The sequence below is a fragment of the Apostichopus japonicus genome, chromosome 11, assembly GCF_037975245.1.
Source record: "Apostichopus japonicus isolate 1M-3 chromosome 11, ASM3797524v1, whole genome shotgun sequence".
Taxonomy (NCBI): Eukaryota; Metazoa; Echinodermata; class Holothuroidea; order Aspidochirotida; family Stichopodidae; genus Apostichopus; species Apostichopus japonicus.
The window spans coordinates 2527446-2541525 of record NC_092571.1 but is presented as its reverse complement, the minus strand read 5'-3'; the positions used below and the strand labels follow the sequence as shown (position 1 = coordinate 2541525).

At 37.2% G+C, this 14080-nt stretch overlaps 1 protein-coding gene across 1 annotated transcript; it reads left to right on the top strand.

Annotated features, from left to right (window-relative positions):
• The first annotated feature begins 576 nt into the window (after positions 1 to 576).
• Positions 577 to 13174, top strand: LOC139975948 (uncharacterized). The gene is made up of 4 exons (XM_071984251.1): positions 577 to 843; positions 6215 to 6283; positions 7600 to 7765; positions 11623 to 13174. Exons 1-4 carry the CDS (start codon positions 807 to 809, stop codon positions 11960 to 11962), a joined length of 612 nt encoding a protein of 203 aa, XP_071840352.1. The 5' UTR covers positions 577 to 806; the 3' UTR covers positions 11963 to 13174.
• Positions 13175 to 14080: the final 906 nt, after the last annotated feature.

The window sequence follows — 14080 nt, the reverse complement described above, 5'->3', positions numbered from 1 at the left end:
GAGGACCTCCATATTTTGTGAAATTTTCCCAAAGGGGAGGGGGCACCCACTCCCCTTAGACCCCTCCCCCAGGACGACGATTAGGCATTTCCCATCTGGGCCCCCCCTTCGGCGAAATCCTGGATCCGCCACTGGTATGACTATGAGTGAAAACGGTACTGAAAAAACTGATTACTGATATGTCCAATGAATAACCTCGATGCCCATTTCCATTCTTGAAGTAAGGAACATTGCAGATGCAATCCCATATTTTTAGACCTTGAATTTACTAAGCCTGGCTTTTTTCTCAGCAAACATATCGGTACCCTTTTTCTGTGCATCGGTATACCGGGGGGCCCCGGCTCAGCACGGTCCGAGCTCATAGAGTTACGCTACCGCTGCTGACTCATATTCATAACAGCCGAAAGCCCTGCTACTATATTTATACCCAGGCAATAATGGTACAATCTTTGCAAAACATTCCTACAATTTTGACTTATGATATCCGTATCAAAAGCAAACATTCAATTTTTTGGATTTAATTAATGATGTTTAAATCAAATTAGAATAGCTTACGTGTAATGTGTAATATATTTATAAGTTATTAACAATCGTCTTCCCTATTTTTCGATTCGTAACCCCGCGGGAAACAATTTGGCGCGAGATACAAGATGTATAACACTGCTCAACGTACAAATGTATGTAATACACTGAAGCCATTATCGATCAGTCCCTGGTTGTCGTCGTGTCGCAGGCTAAGTCAAGCTATAGCGCAGAAGAAAGTTCCTTTTAACTCGTTTTACTAACGAAAGTTCAACGTGCCAAAAATGGTTCGAACAAGGGCAGAAAACACGGCTAGAAAAAGTGGGTATCATTTTACAAGCCATTTGCTGGCCTAGCGTATATTAAATTATATGTTGTTAATATGTTATAGCCAGACCTGTTACTAAACTTAGGCCTAGCCTATACAGTATACTAACTAAGGTAGGCTTAGCCTAATTGTTAGGCCTACCGTTAACTAAGTTAAGGCCTAGCCTAGGCAACTCTTACAGATCTCGTACAAATTTAGCATATCGACCAAGACTAACATGACTATATCACTAACTTCATATCATATTTGGTTACGCTTAGGCTTTCTTAGACATTCAAGGGTAAAATTGGTAGGCCTAAGGCTAGTACTCCTTCCTTACATGCTACTGCTAGCAGTAGCATATGGCTAGGCCAGCCTAAGCCTATATTATTTAAGGCTAGACCTTTTAAACCATGGCACTCACAACTTTATGCTAGGTCAAGCAGGGTCACAACTAACTTTTTAGTTTGAGGAAATAGGCCTAGCTATTTGCAGTTTTTGGAGGCTTCTCTTGTTTCCATGTGCTCTATGCTAGTACTAGTAGTGGTAGGAGGCCCAAGTGAGTAAGTATATAGGGCCTAGTGTTAGTAGTGTACTATGTGATGCAACACAATTTTGTTATTGTATATCATATTGCCTCATACATTCCAAGTAACTTTAATTGATCATTTATAAATGGTCATATGCCTAACATTCACTCATGCTTGCTCAAATTATGTTCAGAAACAACAATAGAAGGCAGCACATCCCCCCCCCCCCAGAATGTAGCAAAGAATAAACCGGTGTCGTCGAATACCAGATAAATCCTCGTGATACTGACCCACAAAATAGCCAGAATTCCGAAACTTAAAACTTTTTAACTGGTTTGCTGTTTACAATCCTAGAAGTTGTAACTATACAACTTTTCAGCCGATATTGTGATATTGTAAGAGATGCAAAGCAGGGTTGTTGCTAGCTGACCAGCAGGCTTGTTGGGACCAGCGGGCTAGTGGTTACATAGTGTGGTGCCAGCTAAGTCTAACCACTATATTTCGAATACAACAAGCTAAATAAAGAATAAGACTGGCTGTTAGATTTACTATTTAGCTATATAAGCTCAGCCTCAACATTGAAGAAAATATGCACTGTGAGAAAACTTGGCAAAGTACATTGAAAATTGTTTAACAACAACTACTAGATATCTCCACAGTGGACACAAGAGTAACCAAAATTCCACTAATGCCCTGTTGGCTGGCTCACAGAAAAACTACATCTCTTCCTAAGATTACTGGAAGGGAGCTCCTGAACCACAGAATATAAACATGTGACCAACTTAACCCATCTCATTGGCCTAAACACACCCTTGCTACCATGAGCAGCACTCAGAACCAATCAGAGTTAACCACACAAGACTACATAGATGTAGTACTTACATTTCTGGACCCAATTTTGGATAGCGCCATGTGGGCTCTTGTGTTAGCATTTACTTTACTATTGGAATGACTGACATATACAACATAGCTTGTAAACATGAGGTCTCAACATACACAGGTTGAATCAATGCCATACCTAGTAGACCTGTAGATCCAGCTTGGTGAGTTCTAGAACCCTATTGAAGTTGGTATGGTCAAAGGTCACATTTTCTCTGTGATTTATACTGACTTTGCTTTTGTCAATATTTCACTTAGGAAGACTGTTCTTTCTGGATATTGAAACATTTTGAAATGGTTGGTGCCCACATGGGAGTTCTACAACTAAGAGCTGGAAGTCTCTGATCTTTTCTGGCTCTCACTTAATTATTAGAAATAATTAACTCACTTGCTCTACATTAGATAGTTATTTTGAATTTTGCACACATTGTATGGTAAGGAGTCAAAAACCCAACTGGTTTTCTGGTTAATATACTATGCCACTATTAAACAGACTTATAACTTTGTCAACATGATAACTGAATTCTAGTACCTTCCTTTATATGTTACCACATTAGTCAATATTAGATAATCCTCTTCATTTTGGTGTGCACAAGTTAATGTATATTCACATGTATGGCTTACAACACTATGAATATTTTAGGCATCGTAACCACTAACCTTTTTCATTTTCTCGTTGAAAGATATGCAAATTTTGGAATGATTTATTAGGAGGTTTCAACATGTTACAACTTTTATTCTCAGATTATTGGCGCTGCTTTGGCGCACACTATTAAAGATGTTTCATGGCCTTCAATATTTTGTATATATTTTGAAAAAATAAAAAATTCAATTACTCCAAGCACAGGTTGCATACTGTATAAGGATGACAGTGTCTGTACTGGAAAGTTACAAATGTAAAAGATTGCGTGATCTAAGAACAGTAGAGATAGAAAAACAACGGATTAGCGGGCATTATTTGAAACTTTCCACAAAAATTTGGGTGTTTGGACCCAAAAAATAGCATGAGATTCTATCTGCACATAAACCGGAGCTGCAACTCAAAGTGTCAAGTTGCTCACTCGAGCCAACATATGTACCTCCCAACACCCCACCCCCCCCCCCTACCATGTACTCCAAGCTCTTTTTATTTGGGAAAAGCACAGAAATTAATATTGTTTTGAACATGACCCGAATTGAATTATTCTGAATGTGATAAGTTGATGTACTGGAAAACTCTTCTCTTGTTTACTCGGCCAACTTTCTAATTGGTTACAAAAAAAATGGAAGATTATGAACAATTTAAGCAAGCAGATTTTATTTGTATCTAGAAATATTACTAGCACTCAATTTTTCTACTGTAAATAGTTTACAAATTTGCCTAAATGTCATCTTTAAAGCTACAGAGAACTTGATCATAATTTTTATCTCAATACATTACATGTATAGAGATATTGTAACAGTAAGTGGGACTTTCTCTTCTCTTAAAAATTTTTCAGCGTCTTCAAACAAAGTTCTTTTTCTCTGGAATTTCCAGAGCAAGAATATATCATATAGACCAACAAAAGTTACTATTTTTTATTCCAGAATTGTATCTCATTCTGTGACTTTTTCACCGATTTATGTCCAAATCGGGCCAATTTGGACTGAAAACACACTTTGTCAGACCTGTTTTGCACACGCTCCAAAACTTATGTTTTATGAAAGAGAATAGAATAGAACTGTCTTTCAACAGTGGTATCGTCTAAGATAGGGTCCTATGTATTATATATTTTATTAAAATTTTAAACTTTCATTTGTTGTTTACAGGTAGGTATTAATAAGAATTTTACTACTTGTATATGACATTTAATGGCTTTTATTTGCTTTATTTGATGTTTAAATGATTTTTCTTTCTTAAAACAACACTGAGCTGCCGCCCCTACTTTTAGTAAAAAGGTCCGTTTTTGATGATTAAGCCCCGCCCCCAAGTCTGTTTTGTAGCAGATTGGCTATGACTCATAACAGCTACATGTTAGATATACGAAAATGGCTACCCTCGCGAACAATTTTCTGTTCTGTAGTTAGGTACGCGAGGTGTTAGTGTATTGCATGCTAATTACATTCTGTACTGCTGAATTCTATGTAGGCTAGTGCATTTAATTTATATTAGGCCTTCGTTTTTGTAACATCCATTTAAGGATAGTACTGGTGTTCAGGTAGCTTTTCAGAGCAAGGGCCATGATAAGTTTGTTTGATTGCCCTTCATGTATTTTGTATAATTACGTATACACATTCTTGTATTTCTGAAGGCTACTTACTGTAGGCCTAGTGCAATTTAAAAATATATATATATATAGGCCTAGGCCCCTAGGCCTATTAGGCTTTCAGTGATAGCCACATTAGCATTGTACTGGTGTTCAGACAGCTTTTCCTAGGAAGGACCAGGGTAAGTTTGTTTGATGGGTACGTATAAAAGAGGAGCCGACCATAGCATCACAACTTTGATAAGACTATAAAAATTGTATAAGGTTATGTTTTATTTATAAGGATATAAGATGTATAAGGTTATAAGAAGTATGTTTAGCTTTCTTTTGAACCTGTAATGTTTGACATCAAATGTACAAAGAATTAAAATAAAATAACAAAGTGGAGTGGAACTGAGGTGGCTATTAGGGGAAGAGGAGGCCACCTATCACTTGCATATAAAAACTTGTAATCTTCTTTTACATTATTTTTTCCAAGTCATAAATCCATGAAATCTTCATGTCCGAAAAATTGAGATGGAAAAACGTGGGTTGTTTTGATATCTAGAAGTGAACACAGTTGTGATGGTAGTCACCACTACAGTCTTCAGTAACATACAGTAGGTCAATAGGCCTAGCTCTCAAGGCATGCATCAAGAATATGGTCGAGTTGTTCGCCTCTTCTAATTTGGCTGTTGTCATTGACGTCAAACTATATGACCAAAAAGTCCAACAGAGACTAACCTAAGATGAAGGATACCACATAAAAAACAAGTTCTTAAATATTCTATGACATTACTAAACCTTGCAACGTCGTTCTTTCGACTAACAGGCAATGAGCGCTAAAGGCAAGACTAGCAGGATAAAGTGTAACCTGCAGAGACTATTCGTGGCAAAGTAGCAAAAATGCAAGTTATATATTTGTTGTACCATGATTGATATTGATATTGACAGAGCAAAGATTTGAAATTAGGAATCAAAATTAAAACTTCCAGTATTGAGATACTGCATCATTGATGCTCTTGTTTAGTTTTGTGTATGACCACTTAACCACACAAGACTTCATCTGCATAAGTAGTACTTATATTTATCCTATAAATGAAACACCTGAGGTACTGGAACTTCTGAGGTGGCTTAGCAATATAAGTGCATGCTTAGCACGTACAACTGTAGAATAAATTTCATTTGTAAACAAGGGTGTAAAACGTTGACTCAAGTATATCTAGGGGTTCAATGTTTGGGGGGGGGGGGCAAATATATTTTTGAGCCAATTTGTGTCAAATAATTTTTGGGACCATTAAGGTGCCAAATTTATTGGACCATCTGGTCCCCAAAATATTTCTGGGTGCATTTTGGGCCGGGTGGGCCCAAATTTTATTTCCACCACAATGCTTTTTGGGACACATTCTTTGGGCGTGAATTTGTGACGCCCAATACTTTTAGGACCATTTGGGCTCACATTTTTGGATTCAATTCTGTGGGTGGCAAATATAGATTTTATTTGTGTCTAGAAATATTACTAGCACTCAATTTTTCTACTGTAAATAGTTTACAAATTTGCCTAAATGTCATCTTTTAATGCTACAGAGATCTTGATCATAATTTTTTATTTTTTTGTATGTGACCACTTTATTCTTGCAAAGCTTGCTTTTCCAGTATAATTTACCGTCATCTTAAGTTCCTAATTTCACCAATTTTAAAGGTAAACCTATTCTGTGTATTGTACAGTATGTTAAAATTGTTAAATTGTTGAAATTTCTGTTTCTTCTCAGCTGTTGCTGCCAAGGCTCCTCGTAAAAATTTCAACGCAGGCAGTTCATCATCGACATCACCAACCTCAGGTAAAAACCTCTGTCTTGAAAGACCACCGCTTGCCTCCAGGTATTCCGGGTGGTTAAAGTGTGTTAATTTGGCGAGAATAATCTAGAAATGATGAGATAGTGGGTCAACATACCTCCCAGTACTTGAAAGAGGTTGTCTGATTGTTTTGTTGATACTGAGCTGTGTTGTTGTGTACAGTAGTTGTTAGTTTGTTTCCATCATAAAATGACATCCCAATTTCGTTTTGTGCAGTGTTGTTCCCTTAAATTCCTCATATTAGTCATATATGGTCAATGGTAGGGTAACCCTGCAATGCAGCGGTACTGTTTGTTTCCATACCATGGTATAGACGTATTTAGGCCATTTCACAAGCTCTCAATGGTAACGGCTTGAACTAATTTTTGCTCTGTGGTGCCCACAACTTTTGGGTAACCAGCTTGGTGGTTACCGCAAAGTTGACCTCATTCGATCGACTGAATTAACTGCGCTCCTCTCCTGTCACGAAAAGTTTGCACTTTCTCATCTACTGTACAGTGCCTAGCCTATTAACAGGTAACATTTTAGCACAGCCCCCCCCCCTCCCATCAACCTTTCTCAGGGTTAACGCCCATCACCTCTTTTTTCCGAATCTACCATTCGTGAAAATTCTGGTGGCAGTTTCTGTCTATAAGAATCACACTTAGATATGGTATCCTTGGATACCCTAGTGTAGGAAGTATAAAGAGAAAAGCTGATTTTGTGGTTTCGATGTACCATGATACAGTTCTTACAGGACACCATTGTGTATCCTTCTTGACTGAGGAGAAGGGAGACATTTCTGGGATAAAATGTTCTTCACCTAAAGGAAGGGACTGGAACTAGTAGACCAACTAGTATTATCAAAGTCGATGTGACCTACAGTATTGATATCGATATTAAAGCATGAAGGTGCCCAGTTTCTCCTCCTTGCTGCCGCAGCAACAAAAAAGAGTCTTTCTGGTTAAATCTGGTAAGGTGTAACAAAAATTGGTTCAACGGTGGTTTGCAAAGATTCTCAAGCACATCATTAATTGACCCGGTTTGTGACAGATTTGGCCGTGAATGTCTCTGATTTGCCTTGCCTGGAAGTAAATAGCGCTTTGTCTTAATCCAGTAATTTTGAGCTGTGGCCTCCGTGTGTTCCAAGAATTCTACGCATATTTGTTTTTGGTTTGCAATTTGACAAATTCCAACATCGCGATGTTAAAATGCAATATCAGATGAATGCCAAGCTGTGCCAAGCTATAAATATACAAAGATTAATGATCATATCCGGGCTTTGACAAATCTTTTTTTTTTTCTCATTTTCTGACCACAGCAAAGGCAAACAAACATGCAGGAGGCAACCCATACTGTCCGAGACCAACTCCGGAATGGCAGGCTGAGATCACCAAATTCTTCATAAAGACCCCAAAAGAGCCAAAATTAGACAAAGAAAACCAGGATCCTGAGGATGCTGGGGCCGGCAGCAGTAAGATGGAAGAGTAAGTTATTTTAGTTCAGTCCTGTGCGGGGAAGTCTTGGGGACCTTTGTTAAATTGTTTGGCCACTCTGTTTGGCCACACTGAGCAGACCCAGTCCCAGTGGTAGGTCCAGGGATGTCTTGTAATAGGAGTGTTACGATTATTGTATAGCGCCACCAAAGTTTCTCTTGTGCAGCATTATTTTGCTATATAACTACTTATCTCCCCAGCCCCCCCCCTGTTTTAATAAGCTACTTATTCAATAATGAGCCAAACATGAGTAATTTTAAGGGGCTAGATCTTTCCATTGTTCTCTGTACTCCATCAGAAAACCGAGAGACCAGAGCCGCCAACTGGTGCGACCATATATGTGCAACCATATATGTTGGTGCTAGACAATAATCTATATGTTGGTGCTAGACAATAATCTATATGTTGGTGCTACACAATAATCTATATGTTGGTGCTCTACAATAATCTATATGTTGGTGCTATACAATAATCTATATGTTGGTGCTATACAATAATCTATATGTTGGTGCTATACATAGATCTATATGTTGGTGCTATACAGTAATCTACATGTTGGTGCTATACAATAATCTATATGTTGGTGGTATACAATAATCTCTAAGTTGGTGCTATACAATAATCTATATGTTGGCGCTATACAATAATCTATATGTTGGTGCTATACAATAATCTATATGTTGGTGCTAGACAATAATCTATATGTTGGTGCTATACAATAATCTATATGTTGGTGCTATACAATAATCTATATGTTGGTGGTATACAATAATCTATTAGTTGGTGCTATACAATAATCTATATGTTGGCGCTATACAATAATCTATATGTTGGCGCTACACACTAATCTATATGTTGGTGCTATACAATAATCTATAAGTTGGTGCTATACAATAATCTATATGTTTATGCTACACAATTACAGTATCTATATGTTGGAGCTCTATAATAATCTATATGTTGGTGCTATACAGTAATCTACATGTTGGTGCTATACAATAATCTATATGTTGGTGGTATACAATAATCTATAAGTTGGTGCTATACAATAATCTATATGTTGGTGCTATACAATAATCTATATGTTGGTGCTATACAATAATCTATATGTTGGTGCTAGACAATAATCTATATGTTGGTGCTATACAGTAATCTACATGTTGGTGCTATACAATAATATATATGTTGGTGCTATACAATAATCTATATGTTGGTGCTAGACAATAATCTATATGTTGGTGCTAGACAATAATCTATATGTTGGCGCTACACAATAATCTATATATGTTGGTGCTAGACAATAATCTATATGTTGGTGCTATACAATAATCTATATACATGTTGGTGCTAGACAATAATCCACAGTATGTTGGTGCTAGACAATAATCTACTGTATATGTTGGCGCTATACAATAATGGTGCATAAGAATAGCATTGGTGAAAACTTTAAGGATGTACATTTGTGATAAATATGGTAAATGTTTCCACATGTACCTTGTTTTGAGCAAATTGTATAGAGCCTAGATAAATTCATGGTTAATGCCTTTTCCTTGATCATCTCCCCCCCTGCCCCCCCCCCCCATATACTTGTAGTGAATATGAATTTAAAGTTTAATCTGTGTTTATTCATTATGATAGACATTCATGGTTGTCAATGTCATATGCATAAATAATATTCTGTAGATATCATAGTTTGTAAAGTTTGCTATCAGACATATAGGTCATTCCAACTCAATTTTAGAGTATGTTGTAGTGTGACCTCTTTCAAAATTACCAAATTTATTGTATGCTTGAAGCACATGGTTATGTTGGTAAAACATTGGCATCAAAACCCCCATCCTCATGCTGAATCACAGCATGAAATAGCAACTTGCACAACTTGCAAATATATCACAGGAAAGCAAGCATTGTAGTCATTATTTTGTATTGTTTGGACTGAACATAATGATCTGTGGAAGAATCAAGTCCTGAAGCAATAGTTTAGGAGTAATTTATCACTAAATATAGCACTTTTTTTAGCAAAAAATACCAAAATTGAACATTTTTGTTTTAACTTCACCTAACTCTACAAGATGATGCTTTTATAACCTAATTTTTCCCCCCATTCCTGTGGGATAGAATCTTTGGGCTTCTGTTATAGAAAGGGAGTAAGATGTTTAATTGCTGAGAAATGAGACCTCAAAAATCAAGAAAATGCCATGGTGGCGACAAATCTACTGAATTTTCAAAGTGTGATTATTTGGCCAATTTTGAAGCACTGTAACTGAGATTCTCAGAATATCCTTATTTCATGGTGCTCTAAACGTGCAATTAGGGTGGTAAGTTTGGGATAAGCTCCAGCACCAGCCATCTGTGATTTGAGACGGAATGACCAATATGCAAGTTTGAGAATGCCCAACCAAATTGCCAGTCAAACAGAAAGTGTGCAGATCATTACACAATTAGTCATATTATTATTCCTTGGTATTATTTAGTGTCTTTAGTGTGGCAGTGGATGGTTTGCCTGTTACCAAGTTGCTGAGTTTGGCTGTGCTTGGCATACTAGGATATCAGTTACAAGACCTTACCTTTGTTCATCCAAAACATACAAATAATATCTCTTATTTGGGTAGGAGACATACTGACATAGCATAAATTCTCTGCTACATCAGCCCTGGCTGCAAGAAATACTGAGCTTATTGGATCTATGGAGCCTTTTGTCAACTCTGAAAACTGCATATTTTCAGCTTTTCACTGAAGTTACATAAGCCTGCTGAAAGCTCCTTAATCTTGCTACGGATAATCTTGACTATTTTTAAACTCTTTAGTCTTTACTTTATTTGTTACCACAGGTTATATTGACGTAGGTACAGTACTGTACAGTGCAATGACAAGTTGATTCTGCTCTGCTAGAGTAGTTTACTAATATTAGAAAGTTTAAACATTTGTAGAATTGTTAGCCAAAAACAAACTTGGTTATTTTTCAACCCTTACCTTGACGAACTTGCATCCTCACTTACCGTCCAGATGACTTGGTAGTGCTAATAAAACTTTCCCTGTACTAAGTCTTCAAAGTACTAAGGTGTCTTCGCTACCACTCAAAGTTTTCGCCCATCTTTTTGGAATTCATCCCCTTTGTTTCTTACAAATTTGAATGTTGCCTTATGTAGATTTGGTAGTACATTCATTATTTTTTAGAAACTGTTTCTCTTGTGTAGTTGTGTTAAGTGGCATGGTGAATTGGTGATATATTTATTATTCTTGTTGTTGTTGGTGAACTGAAGCAGTTTTGTGTACGCACCTGTCATACACACCCCAACCCATCACAACATGCACCCAGTATATGTTGCTTGAATGTAACACTGGTCAAATGTTTCTGCATTTCCATCAACTCCCTGTTGTTGATTATTCCCTAATTAATTGTGTTTGTCAGAGGTAAAGTTAACAGATGTCAAAGGTTAAAGTTCATGCAGCTGATTGTTTCTGAAGGAGTTCAGAGATCACATGACTGATTTTAAGAGCTCATTAAATGTTCAAGTCCTTGTTATTTCGACTTCCCAAATCAAATGTTGAGCAGTGAGCACAAATATTTGCCATGTAGATCGCCCTTGTAAACTGAGTTTGGTAGTCAAAGATTGTGGGAATATCTGAAACCCCACTAAACACAAAAACTCTTTACTGTAATTCAAGTTTTGTTGAGCTCCTTCACAGGAAGTCTGAAAAGGTTGTGAACAGTTTCACTCCAACAGGGGCAGCTACTGTAAAAGAAACCCGCAGCTGGAATCTTTATCCAGCTGGTATTTTAGAAGATGTTGAATTTTTGAGATGAATTAACTTTATTGTTTCTCTTTTGGTCTTTTCCCTTTAAGGGATGATGTGCCGACATCTTCAAAGACAAAGGATAAATCCAAGATAAAGAAGTCCAAGAAAAAGGAGACGAAGCCCGAGGAGACAGCGCCCGAGGAGACAGAACCCGAGGAGAAAGAACCCGAGGAGAAGATGGAGAAAGAGGAAGAGACTGAGGAGAAGGTGGAGGAAGAGGAAGAGGAAGATATCGAGGAGAAATCCAAAGAGGATGCTGAAATGATGGAGGTGGAAATTGAAATCGTAGAAAAGAAAAAGACTCCAGAAAAGGAGAAGAAGAAGAAAGAATCCCCCAAGTCGTTTAAGAAAAACAACTTTGTCAGTGACAGTGAAGATGATGATTAAAAAGGATCAAAAGACGAACAATGAAGAAAGAAAAACAATTGACTGACAAAGACAATGGGAGTCGAGCAGATACTAGACCCGACGTTATCGGTGTCTCAACGATTATCGGCCGGACTGCGGTAATCCGGAAGGTATAGTGTTTCTTTATATGCAATGAAGTTTTGGCGAGATTGTTCATAATCTAACAAATCAAACTCCAGCTACAAGGAAGTCTTGAGTAGGCTTGTGTGATTGACGACATCAAAGATGGATGAGTGGAAAGAATGCCTTCCTATGAATCCACTGCATAATATACCAGTAGCTCTCAAATGCTGCTGATAGTAAGAACCTGGAGGGAACATACATTTTTTCGACCAGCCAGTCCATGTTGTTGACTCCTGTGCCTATCAAAGTCGACTCTTGTGCCTACACTATTTACGGGAGTGCTAAGAGTTATATAGCACAACAGATGGGAGATTGTGCTTGCGAGATTGCCCATAAGTCTGGCCTTAACAACCGTCGATAAGTGAAATGCCAGCAACATCAAGTCTCGATTGGCCGTCTGACAGACAACATTAACGCTTGATACGATCTCTTTGAGTGGTTTGTCAGTACTAACCGTTGGAGAACACATTTATTTACAGTGTACACATTCATACAGTACATGAACCTTCATCAACTGCTGTTTGATGCTCAGTCAAAGGCATATTCATTATTTACAAACTCTTGCTCAGACTTTTATACATCATTAACATCCTTATCCATGCTGTTACTTAATTAATATTCATCTGAGGAGGCGTACATTGGATTGAGGACGGGAATATAGATGACCGTCACAAAACTTGTTTATTTATAATTAATATGACAATTCCTTCATATGCTTCCCATCTTTTTTTTTCAAGTTTGTAGTTAGAGAAAAATGATATTTCAAAATTTCTTTGCAAATAAGAATATTAGAAGAAACTGGTAGACAGTGTTTTGATTTGTTTGTAGCCTAACACAGTAGAGCGTCTACTTGTGTACACACAACCTCATGAACTGGACATATATAGGTCTATGTACTGTTGTCAGGATTCAGGTGAGATGCTCTGTAAACTGCACAAACTTGATTTCTTTGTAAGGGTTTCATTTTAGTACTTGAACTGCTTATAACATATCATCATAAAACTGGAGATTGGGGAGGGACAGCAAATGGTGAGTTTTATTAAATTTATTCCACTATTGTTGTTATTATTGATCTTTGTTTTTTGTTTGTTTATTTTTACGTTTTCAAGTTTGTGTTTGTGATCAAAGACATTAAGGTTATAATTAAGTTCCAACTGCCAGTCTGGAAACTGATGTGATGACGGACATCACATGACTTGTGTGTCATTGCCATTGTTGTAAATGCTTATTGGATGTAGAATTTTAATTGAGAAAAGTGACAGGCAAGACTGAGTCTCTAGTCTCATTATGGACATAAAAGCCTCCATCTCACCTCGGAGTTAAGTACGATCTAACTCTTACCAGATCAGGAAAGACTTACAAGAGGATAACCTCCTGAAGGCAAATTCTGGTAGCGACATGCCGAATGCTTCATCAATCCAAAGAGACAAGCCGATGGAAGTTTCCTCCAAAGGGATTAGAAATAGGACTAAAGTTGAAGAAGAATCGGAAAGTGATTCGATCCATTTCAGGATCACAAACTTTTTGAGCCACCGATGTTGCAGCTTCTCAAAAGATATACTATCACCATGTGTGTAAATATTGAAGCACTAAGATATGCAGTTTTTTTTTTCCTTGAAATAGCAAGAGATAAAATGGAGAACACTGTTATGAAAGCTGTACTTAAAACACTTGAAAAACTGCTTTCCTAAATTTTTAGGAACAGTTTGGCAGAATTTTTTCTGGGGAAATCTATCTTTATTTCATGCATAGTCTTGAATACTTATGCAATACCATAAGACCATCTCTGCCATGCACCTAAAAAATACCGTTTTTTTTCTCTCTTGCATGTTTTCAAAAGTGCTCTTCTCAAGGGTATCATGTTGAAAATATTTTCAGATGGTAATTATAAAAGGTTTTTCGTTAAGGATGGTCATGTGATGATGCTAAAAGATAGTCTAATGCATAAAGAGTCTGTAAATTCAGAAGAGAGGA

Bases quoted from the DNA above. Each gene is read 5' to 3' on its own strand.
- LOC139975948 (XM_071984251.1), top strand. From the start codon at position 807: ATGGTTCGAACAAGGGCAGAAAACACGGCTAGAAAAA. The intron at 844-6,214 runs GTGGGTATCATT...GTTTCTTCTCAG, and splicing joins AGAAAACACGGCTAGAAAAA to CTGTTGCTGCCAAGGCTCCT. The intron at 6,284-7,599 runs GTAAAAACCTCT...TTCTGACCACAG, and splicing joins ATCGACATCACCAACCTCAG to CAAAGGCAAACAAACATGCA.